The 13,326-nt window shown below is 47.0% G+C and overlaps 1 protein-coding gene across 6 annotated transcripts in view; it reads left to right on the top strand.

Annotated features, from left to right (window-relative positions):
* LOC138516167 (malate synthase-like) overlaps positions 1 to 13,326 on the top strand; it is a 494,080-nt gene that overhangs the window by 140,643 nt on the left and 340,111 nt on the right. For all 6 annotated transcript variants that reach the window (XM_069631088.1, XM_069631089.1, XM_069631087.1 and 3 more), the window contains 2 exons: positions 431 to 559; positions 3,117 to 3,335. In XM_069631088.1, the coding sequence (XP_069487189.1) occupies positions 431 to 559; positions 3,117 to 3,335 (348 nt within the window). The remainder of the gene's footprint in view (positions 1 to 430; positions 560 to 3,116; positions 3,336 to 13,326) is intronic.

The following is a 13,326-nucleotide window of genomic DNA, read 5'->3' as shown; positions in this document are numbered from 1 at the left end:
AATAGTGAAGGGAAAATCTGATACGTGCAAATCACGCGTCTCTGTTAAACTTGGAACAGATTGAAGCTCCTTAGTATTTATGACTAATTCATAACAGAAGCAAGTTAATGGCACCCTGACAGAATTGTGCTTCAAAATACTCCCAAGTGGCTACATTTAGAAGCCACTGTAGAGGTGTATCTTTCAGGTGAGTAAAAGGCACCCTATCCTTACTCAAACGTTTGTGAATCATTGCTACAAATTGGCTCTCACTTTAGTCATTTTTACTCCTTGTACCTTTGACGAATCAGGTGCATTTTAATCTGGAAATGAACGTGACTGCATCTACATTATGTTACTTGATTAGAGATCATGAAGCAAGTATTACAGAAATGATGTGTTTATCTTTTCTCTTTTTACCCTCACATTTTGGTGAATCCTTTTCATTTAGATGGTGGAAAAGATAGACTTGGGAGTCCCCCCTGCCGGTTTGGAGCACCAGTATCAAGCACTGTTTACACAGGGTGCAGTTGGTTTTTTGGCAGAATTGGCGTCAACTTTTGATAAAGATGTTGATGAGGTGGGTAATGAGCTCCTATGTTATTATCCTAAGCACATTACAAAAGTATACAAAAATGTATAAAGTATGCAACAATTGATTTATTTAGATACTTTTCAGTATTTTTAATTTGATGGTTGCACCTGAAGATCTTGGGCCCATTTCACATGGTATAATTCCAGAACACAATAGCGTTGAATTAAGACGATGCAGTGTGTATCTAGTCTAACCCTTGAATTATTTGTGTAAAATGCTGGTGTCACAAAATGATGCGCCTATGGAACCTTTAAAGATTGTGTCCTTGCTGATGGTGGTATAACAATGCATAGGCACTACATTCCATATGAGCTAATGTTGCAATGAACGATGAAGGCTTTCCTGAAACACATCCTATTTGGAAACAGTATTCCCAATTGTGTGGAGGTCAAAGTGCTGAAAATGATGGGAGCCATTGCGCGTGCTTCAAACCTATATGGACGGCAAGTAAATACAATCATGGTGGTGTCACAGACATCCGTGTGGTAATGTGGGTCTCTTGCTCTCCATTCAGCGGCCTCTTTATTGGCCAAGGGCATTTGCATGTTGCTAGGTGGATGGAATTTTAGGAGCCCCACGCCACATTTTGCAGAGCTCCCTCTCATGTGTGATGCTACTGAACATGGTTCTCAAAAGAGGTGGTAAAAATGTCTCCATTTGGGAGGCAGAATGCATTGCTGTGAAAAAAGGGCAAAGAACTATATTTGGATACGCATGGAGAAATAGAAGGGGCAACTGGGGGGCAAGGTACACATGGAAGAGAATATTGTTAAGTTTTGCCACATTTCAGTTTTGCGACTGTGAGGTTTCACCACTTTTACTTTTTTCTCTAGTGTGAAGTTTCACCACTCTGAATTTTGCTACTGTAAGGTTTTACATTATACTACATTTTTACTGCAATATTGAGATGGTACAGACAAGAGGACGTGCATTATTATTTGTTTTAGCTAATAATTATGCATGTAATTTGCTTGTTGACTGCATATTAGCCATTGATGCATGTAATCAGCATGTAAAGTATAGCAGAGCCCTCAACTGCAGCCAGTTGCCCTAGGGATTGATAAACCATTTACAATACCATTGCCCACTATCGTGCTGCAACCCACAGAATACAGCTGGGTCCCAGGAAAAATGTGGTGCAGCTGTCACATAGCCAATGATATTGCAGTCTTCCTTATGCCATTGTAATATGCACTGCATGATTTAAAATGCTTAAACCTAGTCCTCTCCGTTTGTCACAGAATACCAATTACTGTTCACTCGCATTGTGTTCCTCCTTTTATTTCTTTGTTTGCACAAACTATGGTCTTCCAAAGGGCATTCTTCTACTGCAGCGCTTCAAGTCCATATCAGTGGCAGCAGGCGCTATACAAATATCAAATAACATAACATATGGTAATTCCCGTATTGTAATGGCATGGCAGACTGAAAAACAATAGTAATGCCAGTGCCATGGTTTATTCAGAATCTTTGCTCCGTCAGGCTTACCTTTTTAATCTCACTGCTCGCCTACATTGATTGATTGATTGATTGTTTATTTGTATAGCGCCTATACACACATGTGTTTGAAAGCGCTTCAAGGCAAGGAAGGGAGCAAGGGAAAATACAATGAAAATACAATTACATTCTTACAAGGCTTTGAGACATTGAGAATGTGAAATTAACTATCATACTAGGCCTGGCGACATTTCAGATAGTACCAGAGCTATGACAAAGATAAGGAGGGGACGAGGGGGAGGTAGGAGATGAGAACAGACAAGCGACAATCGTACTAGGCCTTAGAAAGTGTTGGTTAATTCAAATTGTAGTCATTTGAACTGAATATTCATTGTGATTATTTTACATCCTACGACTGTATCTCAGCGATAAAGTAATGAGTGGCAACTGCTTGGGGATATCCTTAGCTGTACTCCAGCAGATACTTGAAGACCATAGGCAAGATTACAACTGTGTAAGTATAGAAAGCCTTGGAAGCAATTTAGATGAAACATAGAAAATGCTGGATTTCCCAAAGATTTATGATTTATTAATAGGCTTGTCCCAATTGAGTTTGTCGCCACAAATGCTAGTGGTGTTTTTGTTATTTTTTGATGAGAGTACTTCTTTAATATCAAAAGCCTAGACAATATCATCTTCACCTGCTTCTTCTAACTTTGCTTAAAATCGTGGGTTTGATACTTCATCTCTGTTCAAAATGGAGTTTAAAATATAGTGTGGGCTGTAGAAAGTGTTCTGTAGGGTCTAGTCCCATTAACTTTATTTTAAAGCTGCAGAACCCATGAGTGGACACCACAATGTATTCCTCTACCTAATGATCCTGGGCCTGTCTCTTCCTAGTAGCAAGGACAATAGAAGTCACGGACTATGTCTTTGCTAGTGAAAGTCAAGCGTGCAACTGTTCATTTGAAAGACAGCAGGTGTGTGTATGTTAGCCATCATCATTGTCAATGTTAAAAAAAGCATGTAAATTGAACATTACAGACATCCTTCATGTCATGTTGAACCAGATTAAAATAACTGAGGAGAAATCACTCTTTTCTAGATTCTGTGGCACCGGACAGCTAGGAAAGTCCAAATCGACCTGTCTAACAGCCTTCCTAATTTTCCATCTGAAAAATCTCAGATTCGTGAAGATGAAAGCTGGACAGTTCTACCCATTCCAAGGAGGCTACAGAACAGACAGGTGGATATAGGGGATACAGCTCCTAACAACACAGAGCGTTTCATCAAGGCCTTGAGATCTTCTGCTCAGGGCATACAGGTAATGCGCACACTGGGTGAAGTGCAATGGAATTAGTAATGACGTGTCTGCTTATGTATCCTGTGATTTGTCGTGATGTTATTATGTTGTTACAGTGTATAGCTGTGGATGAGATTCATTCTACTGTGGTTTACACATCTCTATGTTTTCCACTTCAGGGATTAAGAGTCATTTGAGGACTCAGTTGTTGTCAGTGCCTACAGACAGATTATTTCGGACCTGATCCACAAAGATTTGCACAAGAGGAAATAAGGTGATGCACAGGAGTATCTCCAATTTGCAGCTGCGCCTTCATCCTCAGTTCACAAAGCCTAAAATGTGAGCAAATCTGGACGTGCCTATAAACTGCTAAGACAAGCTCCAAATAACACATAACTATGCCGCCGGCTTGAAGTGGCAGGATCACCTTCAGCCAGAATCTGCACTGGCTCCAAATTCAGCTGCTGGTTGAATCCAAAACGATCTGCCGTGTTCGTAAAATCCTACATGGTCACAGGACAGGAATGGTAAAAATATATGATGAGGCTCCAAAAAAGCGGCCCTCATTTGTATATTTCAGTTCATGACTTTTGTGACAGACTGTTTGAAGAAATATTGGTTCCCCAGTATGTGATCTGTGCACAATCAGTTATTTTCTATGTGCTTTGAAGTAGTAAATCTGTAGTTTTCAATGCCTGCTTTATATCAAGCAAAGAGTGGGAGTATAAAATTCAGCGGTCCTTCAGCATCCACAGAGTTCAAGAAAATGTCAGCGGCCAATGTTAGTCAAGTTGTTTTTAGCCTTAAAAAGCACATCACAAAACATGTAATAAAAATATTTTCGCTAATAACAATACATTTGTTAAATTCCATGGATTTCAAATGTAGAGTGTCTGCAGATAACCACAATTAGCCAACCAATCAGGTTGCTCAGATCACAGGCTGAATCCCAGGACCCAAGCCCACGTTCAGGGCAAACTGAAGGCTGCTCGCCTGCTCCTCCATCTCCCCCCTCCCCCCACACTCCCCTCCCTTCCGGTCTTCGGACCCTTCCCTCCCCATCCCTCTGCCCCACTTACCTGATACCTTCCCCAGAGGTGTGATGCTGCCCCTTTAAGGGCCGCACGCACGTGGCGGATTGACGTTTCACTCCGCCGCGTGCACTACAAATAAAGGGGGCGTTCCCGGTTCGCGCAAAGCGACCGGGGAGCCCGAACTGTGAAGATGTGTCCTGGTGCAGTCTGTTGCAGGGAGGGGCTCACGGGCATCGCTGTGCGCATACAGCGCACCACAACAGTGGCAACGAGGCGTGGATGCATCCCGGGCGGTGACAATTGGTGGTAAATTTTGTTATTTTTGAACATCAGCACTGTTCGATCATGCCGCAGGGCAGGAGGCAGACCACGCGGTCGGTGGCCATTTTGTGACCGGGCCTAGGAAGGCCACGGCAGTGATTTCTTTCACTTCTGAAAGCCATCCAAGGCCAATTTTTGGAACGCTTGGCAGCGGAGAGCTGCTACTACCACGTGCTGTGGTTTTTGGACAGAAATTTATCAATTTTTGTCTGTTTTCACCGAATGAATGGTGGTCCCTAGAGAGGCCTGCTAAGCCAGTAGGATATCTCTAGGCCCCACCTGGCTCAATTTGTGGGACTCCCACCCACAAAAGGGGGACGACATTGGGTAACATATAATCCTGGCAACATCAGTGGTATTTCACAGAGTCAAGCTGGTGGATGGACCATTTGCCTGCCTGCAAGAAGAAGGAGCCTGCTGACCTGCACTCTGTCTGCCTGCAAGGAGAGAGAGCCTGAGTTGCGGCCTTTGTGTCTCACACAAAGGTGCCTGTGCGCTCTAGGCAATGGACGGCGGTGTACCAGCAGCACAACCAGATCAAGGTCAGCCTCAAGCCCCTGTTCAACCTCCAGCGCAGTCTCCTATGGCAACTGTCCAACCCCCTGTGCAGCCTCCTGTGGCAGCTGTCCAACCTCCTCTTCAGCCTCTGGTGGCAGATGTCCAACCTCCAGCCCTACCTCTTGGTGCAGCTGGTCAACCTCCAGCGCAGCTTCCAGCAATGGCGGCTCCACAGCTACCAGGTGCAAGACCCCCAGGTGCGTTACCACCAATGCCTGAGCTTGATATCTCAGGGGCACCTTCGAGCCTAGGGCCACGCCGGAGGATGTGGATAGACAGGTTGGAGATGTATTTCTGTGCCACGATGGAGACTAACGATGACAGCAAGGTAGCCACCTTGCTGTATTGTGCAGGGCCAGCTGTGCATGAGGTATTCCTGTCGCTTCCACCACGTGATGTCTCCTATGCTGAAGCAAAAGACACTCTCCATGATTACTTCTTACCCCTTGCCAACGCGGACTATGAAAGGTTTCTCATGGGGGCAGCATGCCAGAAAGACGACGAGACACTTGACACATTCTATGGTAGGCTGAGAAGGCTCGCAGTACCATGGGCATGGGTGGATCCTGACACAATGATCAGGAATCAGCTGATCCAGGGCTGCATGTCTGGCAAACTAAGAAGACAAGTCCTAAGGGAGCCCAGTATCACCTTGCCACGTATCTTGGAACTTGGTAGGTGCCAGGCGGTGTCCGACCTGTGTGCGTCAGAATGGAGGCAGGGGTGCGCCCCAGTAAGACTGAAGAGATCTGTGCAGTCGGACGCGACAGAGGAGCCAGACGTGGAGGAGTGAGCCAGAGAGATTGGGGGTCGGCCCCTACCAATTCGTGCCTCAGGTGTGGGTATGACATTCCCCATCCAGCATAATGCCCGGCGATAGGAAAGACCTGCGGCAGGTGTGGTGGCCCCGATCACTATGCTAGGATGTGCAGGGCCACTGCCTCAGTAGTGGTCTTCAGAGGCCCAGTGTGGGCTGGTTTCTTTCAGCAGCAACGCCCCTCAAACGTTGCTCAGCTTGATCAGGCGTAGGACAATCCGGCTCTCGATGAGGATGAGGAGGAGGAAGAAGAAAATGTGTTCTTCGTATCCAGCATTGGTGTGTCGAAGGCGAAGACAAGGACACTGCCTCGATGTCTAGTCATGGTGAATGAGTCCTCAGTCCCAGTACTGGTAGACACCGGGGCTTCAGTCAACGTGATGGCTCGGGAACACTATGACGCCATGGCATGCCCGCCCGCCCTGATCAAGCCAAAGGCTCACATTTTTACCTTTTGGAAGAGCAGATCCAAGACAGCTAGCCGGTGCGTTCATTGCGAATGTTAAGCATGGTGGGTCAGCCATTAGTGCCCGATTCTATGTGACGCCAGTCAGCAGCAACACACTGCTGAGCTGTGCGGCAGCAGAGGCACTGGGCATAGTGACATTTGCATACTCCGTGTACGTGGATGACATTCAGACCCTCCTGGAGAAACACACAGCTCTGTTTGAAGGTATCGGACAGATGGTCGGGACCCTAGTTAAACTGCACATAGACGACTCGGTGTAGCCCATCGCCCTGAAGCATAGACGGGTCCCTTTCCACCTAAGAGATATGGTGGACAAAGAACTCGACAACCTGGTCAAGTTGGACATCATAGAAAAGGTCGAAGGCCCTACACCATGGGTGTCCCCAATTGTTGTGGCTCGAAAACTGAAACAACCAGACTCAGTTCGCATCTGCGTGGATATGCGCCTGCCCAAGAGGGAGCGACACCTCACCCCCACGATTGATGATATCATCACCGAACTGCAGGGTGCCCGGTTCGTCTCAAAACTGGATCTACGGGTCGGGTACCATCAAGTGGTATTACACCCCGAATCAAGATACATTACAACATTTACCATGCATAAGGGCCTATATAGGTACAAGAGGCTGAGCTTCGGGGTGTCGTCTGCCGCAGAGGTATTTCAGAATATCATTTGTGGAGCACTGGCAGACCTGGAGGGCGTCTTGAATATTAGTGATGACATTCTTGTGTTCGCCAAGTCTGGGTCTGACCACCTGGTGAAGTTAGCCAAGACATTTGAACGCCTACGATCGCTGGGCCTGACACTGCACCGAGAGAAATGTGAATTCCTCCGCACGACCATCAAATTCTTCGGTTTTGTGTTCAGGGCTGGTGGTGTTTCGCCCGATCCACGCAAAGTGAAGGACATTGTGGAGGCCAGGCCCCCTGAAAGCGTCTCGGAGGTGAGGAGTTTCCTCTGGATGGTCACCTACTGTGGCTGTTTCATCCGCAATCTGGCAGCAAGATCGGAGCTGCTCAGGGCCCTCAGAAAAAAAGATATGGCCTGGCAATGGGGCCCTCTCGAGCAGGCGGCATTCGAGTATATCAAGGGTGCTCTTACGGTTGAAGATATTATGTCCTTCTTCGACCCAGAGCTGGAATCTGAGATCGTGGTAGACGCCAGCCCGTTCGGCCTGGGGGCGGTGCTAACGCAGATAGGTGCCAACCAGGAGGTCTGTCCTATTGCCTATGCCAGCAAAGCGCTATCAGAGACGGAACAAAGATACTCTCAGATCGAACGGGAGGCCCTTGCCGTCCTGTGGGGCTGCCGCCACTTCCGATTGTACATTCTGGGACGACCAGTGATGGTGGTCACGGACCACAAACCTCTGTTGCCCATCCTAGCGGGGTCATCGTCCAAGCCTCCAGCCAGAATTGAGAGGTGGATGCTGGCCCTGTTAGAGTATGGCGTGTCAATGGTCTATCGCCCGGGAAGTAACAATGCGGCAGACTATCTGTCAAGACACCCACGAGAGGGCACTGGGGCGTGCCGTCAACGTGCGCAGAGGAGGCGGATGAGCATGTACAACTAGTGGTGGAAGCCGCAACTCCCAACTCAGTGACCATACAGGTCCTTGAACAAGCATCTGGCGAGGACGACTGCTTCAGAATACTCAAGTCCGCCATTCAACAGGACTTGTAGCGAATGGTAATTGACTCGCTGGCAGCCAGGACGCAGGAGGCCAAGTCCATCCTCGAACAGCTGTGGAAAGTGAGAGGGGAGCTGACGTTCTCAGACAATGGACTCCTGCTGAGGGGGGACTGGATCGTCATACCTCAGAGCCAGACACAGCAAATGATAGTGCTGGCACACCAAGGCCATCAAGGTGCGGCAAAAATAAAGGCACGACTACGCCAGAAGGTCTGGTTTCCCCACCTGGAAGAAGGTTGGAGGAGTTTGTGGCATCATGTGTATGGTACCAAGCGGCATCCGCTGACCAGAGAGAGCAGGAGATCGAAAAAATGCCAAGGGGGACCAAACCGTGGGAGGTCGTCCATGCAGACTTCAGCTCAACATCAAGGGGCACCCACTTCCTGATGGTGGTCGATGAGTGGTCCCGCTACCCAGAGGTGGAGTTCATCGAGTCGGTGGCCTTCGACAAGGTGGAAGAGGCCATTGAAAAGATCTTCACCACCCATGGACTGCCCACGGTGTTCTGCTCCGATAACGGCCTGCCAGTCCAAGGAGACAGCTTTGCAGGCCTGTTGGAGGAGTACCGAGCACATCATCGCAAGGTAACACCACTTTGGCCCCGGGCCAATGGGGAGGCTGAAAGAATGATGCAGACTCTCAATAAAGTGTTTCGTATTGCCCAAGGGGAAGGAAAGTGTCTGGAATGGGCACTGTATAAATCCCTGAGAGGATACTGCAACACTCCCCATACCTCAACAGGGGTGGCCCCAGCAGAGGCCATGTTTCAGCGGTGCCCCGAGGCTTACTACCAGAGCTTGGCAAGAGAGAGCCTGCCGTAATCAACGAGGAGGTAGAGCGGGATCGCCGTGAAAGGACAGCAACGGAGAACATTCGGAGAGGACTGAAGCCACAGAAGCTGGTGCACGGAGATGAGGTACTGGTACGGAACCGGCATCTCCAAGGAAAGCTGTCACTGACTTATGAGCCAGCGCTGCTGGATGTTGTGGCGGTAAAGGGGTCTATAGTGACCGCCTCTGACGGAAACACCGCTGTGACACGCAATGCAAGTTTCTTTAAGCGCTTGGGAGAGCCACGGACTGAGGCAAGGACTGATCCTGCGCCCAGTGGGCTGGCAATGGAAGTTCCTGATGAAGGGGGTGGTTCACCCAGGCTTCCCGGATCACCGGCACGGAAGCCGGTGGGTGAAGGAACTCTGAGTGGAGATAGTGGCAGGAGGTACCCCCAGAGGACTGGGTGAGGGAAACCTGCCCATCCCACGGTCTTTGTGCTGGAGTAATGTTGTGAGTGGGAGCCCTGAATGTCCCAGGGACCCGGGTGGCTGCTTTTAAAGGGGCTCCGGGGTTTTTGTGTGCAGTGAATGTAGTTGTTAGAAATGTTAAGTATCCTTTGTTCATTGTCTGTTTTGATGTGAAAAAGGAGGAGTGTGATACTGCCCCTTTAAGGGCCGCACGCACGCGACAGAGTGACGTTGCACTCCGCCGCGTGCACTACAAATAATGGGGGCGTTCCTTGAGCCCGAACTGTGAAGACGTGTCCTGGTGCACTCTGTAGTCTGTAGCAGGGAGGGCCTCAAGGGCATCGGTGTGCGCATACAGCACACCACAACAGGAGGTGTTCTGTGTCCCCAGCCACCATGGAAATGGAAGAGGGTCTTATGCAAGTAGCTCCGCCTTCCATTTCCATGGCAGTCATCTGACGTAAGAATCGAATCAACGGGACATTGCAAGCGTCACGTTCATTCAAACGAAACACTTTGCTGTCAGCACCCTGAGTTTTTGGATTGAAAACCTGGGTTGCTAATAGCACAATCCCTTCGATCCGCTGTATCGGATCGGGTGGTAATGGCACCGGGGCACACCGTTAAGGCCCGAGCATAGCTTGGGCCTATAACTTGGGCCGTTGGGCTTTACCACCCAATCCAGTCCACCAGAACGCGTGTTATTGATATATTATAGATGACTAGCTAATGTGACCAAGTCAAGGAAAAATACAAAAGGGTGCTGATCGCCATCTAAATTAATAAAACTCAGTTTATTCCATAATGTACACCAGACCCTCAGATTTCAGACAGATGCGTTGATTACTGCTCACCACAATTACTTGGAGTACACATACAGGGCCCAATCAAGGTCACCCACATTCAACAAAACGTGTGACTACAGTATTAGGGACTGTGTGCCAGAGGCTAATTCCAGAAAATGGGGCCATCCCAAAATGTATTTAATAAAGGAATGCAGAAATCTGCATGCAATTATGTAGTATTCGTCAAACACCCAGAAGCGCAGAGTCAGGTCACTACCAACACATCAACATAACCACGCCAACTGCCAAAAAGGACTGCCTCATTTGAGCAACTCTAAATGGCTACAAAAACGGTAGACATTAAGGGCCTGATTCATTGAACGTTTTCCTATGGGATAGCGCCATTATAAAGCACTTCCATGAATCAGGCCCTAAATGTTGCTCACACACTTAGTACCAACCCAGTCCCAAACCATAATCATGCTCAGAGCATGAAATGAATAGCCACAGAAGCAAACACCAAACATGCTTAGTCAAGCACTTATCTCGATGAACAAAACACACCAGAAGTGTATAATACACATGCTTTAATACTAATTGAATGTTATGCCATCATCAATTCAGCAGTATAAGGAAATACATTGACTTGTTGAAAAAATAATGCACACAAAGAAAAGCATTAACACACATTAAGAACTACGGGGGACATCACACAGTTGTATTGCTCTTGTCCACGACCACCCCCCACTCTAAAAGACAGGTCTTGTGAATGGAGGATAGCACAGGGGCAACGCTCTGGTCTTGAAAGCAAGACCATGCAGAGCAACAGAGGTTGGGATCACGGATCCGTGCTTAGAAACCGAACTCAGGTACGCTATCAGGCACGTTATAAAAAAACAATTAAATAAATAAAAAACAATAAATTAAATGAATTAAATCCACGGCAGTTCCCTGTGTCATTGGGACTCTGACCTAATGCACATCACAAAGAAACACCTGTACGATGAGCCACACCACCAATGCACCAGTTCTCAGCCACTCAATGACACCTATATCACACTGCCCCCAACTACTGTACAGAAAACCCCACCATGCTACCGATCCAACACTCAGACAGTGATATGTGCTAAAACTGTTGGACATGATGTTCCAGCTTGCTGAGGCGCCTGTGGGCATTGTTCACACGAAAAGTTTGGCACGGGTACGGAGAAGATAGGTCCACAAGCACAGGACAGTGGCATGCTAAACTAACTGTGAATGCACACACACACACACACACACAGATATTAGCTCACTACGGACACTGTACGAAACTAGGATGATCACACAAATGAAAAGAGAACAAACATGCCATGTCGTCGGAGCTGAAACTTTTTAATGTCCTATGCAAGAGGCGCAGTGCCACAGAGGTCACTTGGCATAGCCCAAAAATCTGTCACCGAAGTAACCGAGACACGAAAGCCACATGTGGCACAATGTGTTATCTTCCCAAACTGCCCACGGGGACAACCATGCCAGCGTGCGAAGATGCCTTCTATGACCCTGGCAAGTTCCCCATGGTCATCAGTGCCATTGATGGCACAGAACTGACCATCTAAAAAGCCCTCACTGGGCCATTGTCTTCTACAACGAGAAATGCTTCACCAGTCTCAACATATAGCTGGAGTGTGATGCACACTTTCCATGATCATTGCATGATGCAGGGCTCTTGAAGTCAGTCGGTTGACAAAGATGCATGTGGGAAGAAATGTGTCCTGTTCAGTAAGTCAATGGACAAGCATATAACATCCTCCTCGATCCACCGGTGCTTCTCTACACACAGATGACCTATAAACCCCTGAAGATATGGCTCAATTTGGCATACCACAAGCCCACAAAATGAGAGATGGGGCTCTAAAACATAAAACGTGCCACATTTGGATATCAAGTTTGTCATCAAGAGGGCCATTGGCATCCAAAAGCAACGCTTCTTGGGTTAGCACCAAGGCATATGCCTAAGTCAGTCATACCTTTAAAGAATGGTGACGTACTACACGTCTCCCCAATGTGAACACAACATGGGCACAGGTGCTCACATATCCATTCTCAGTCAGTGCATTGCTAAGTAATCGTCACCTCCAAGACAAGCTATGCTTTCCCCATGAAACACAAACTTAGATGGTGGTGATTAAATGATGGTCCAAGATGGAAAGAGAATGTCCTGTGTGAGGAATCCCTCACGCACTCTCCACATCAATTAACTGTCTCCAGTCAGTAGTTATACAATGTAGATATTTGTATCCAAATAGAGTTTCCAAAATATTCAATAATGCACAATTTGATATGTATCTGTATATAACATTGAATTTTTAAGTGAGGTGGAAGTATGGCGAACAGAAAAGATCAACCAATTTGTCAATTCAATAATGATAAGCTCTTCGCGTTTTGGCTATACTAGCCTTTATCAGGAGCAGTAAACTTGACAAGACTTAGTCCCAAATTCTTCTAAACAGAACCTATAATTTAAAGAAAGCACAATATAATCAGTAATCAAAAATTGGATATACATTACTCAATTCAACTTGTCTAACTCGCATGTATTAGGTAATCATTCACCTGGATATATGGACGCCGGGGTCCTTGTGTCCAACAGGACAGATCTGTGATTCTCAAGAGTATCAAATCATAGATCTTTTCAATCAAATGAATCCCCACTGTGTTTAAAGAAATGGAGTAACGTTTTAGGAACTGTACGCCCATGGCTGTTATACCATATGATTAAAGAAACTTCAGATGCGTGTCATACCTTACTCTTTATTCCTAGGTAGCTAACGCAGTCTTGGTAGTAAGTGGAGCAACTCAGGCCGAGAATATCAACAAGCGAAAGGTCTAGAAGTTAAACGGGAAAAACATAGTTTGAGGCTGTCATCGGACAGGGAAACTGGAAGATATACAAGGAATCCCCTCTGGGATCATCTCTCTATTATAATCAAGTCGAGTAAATTCGAGCCATCAATTGACCTGTAAAGTAGTCATTTCCACATTTTAACTTGTACATCATTCAAGTTTTTAAAGCCCAAATTAGTTCAAACTAAGTACTTAGCGTTGATACTAGT

The sequence above is a fragment of the Ambystoma mexicanum genome, chromosome 6q (genome assembly GCF_040938575.1).
Source record: "Ambystoma mexicanum isolate Mex_15411 chromosome 6q, UKY_AmexF1_1, whole genome shotgun sequence".
NCBI lineage: Eukaryota > Metazoa > Chordata > Amphibia > Caudata > Ambystomatidae > Ambystoma > Ambystoma mexicanum.
This window is presented reverse-complemented; position numbering and strand designations above follow the sequence as displayed.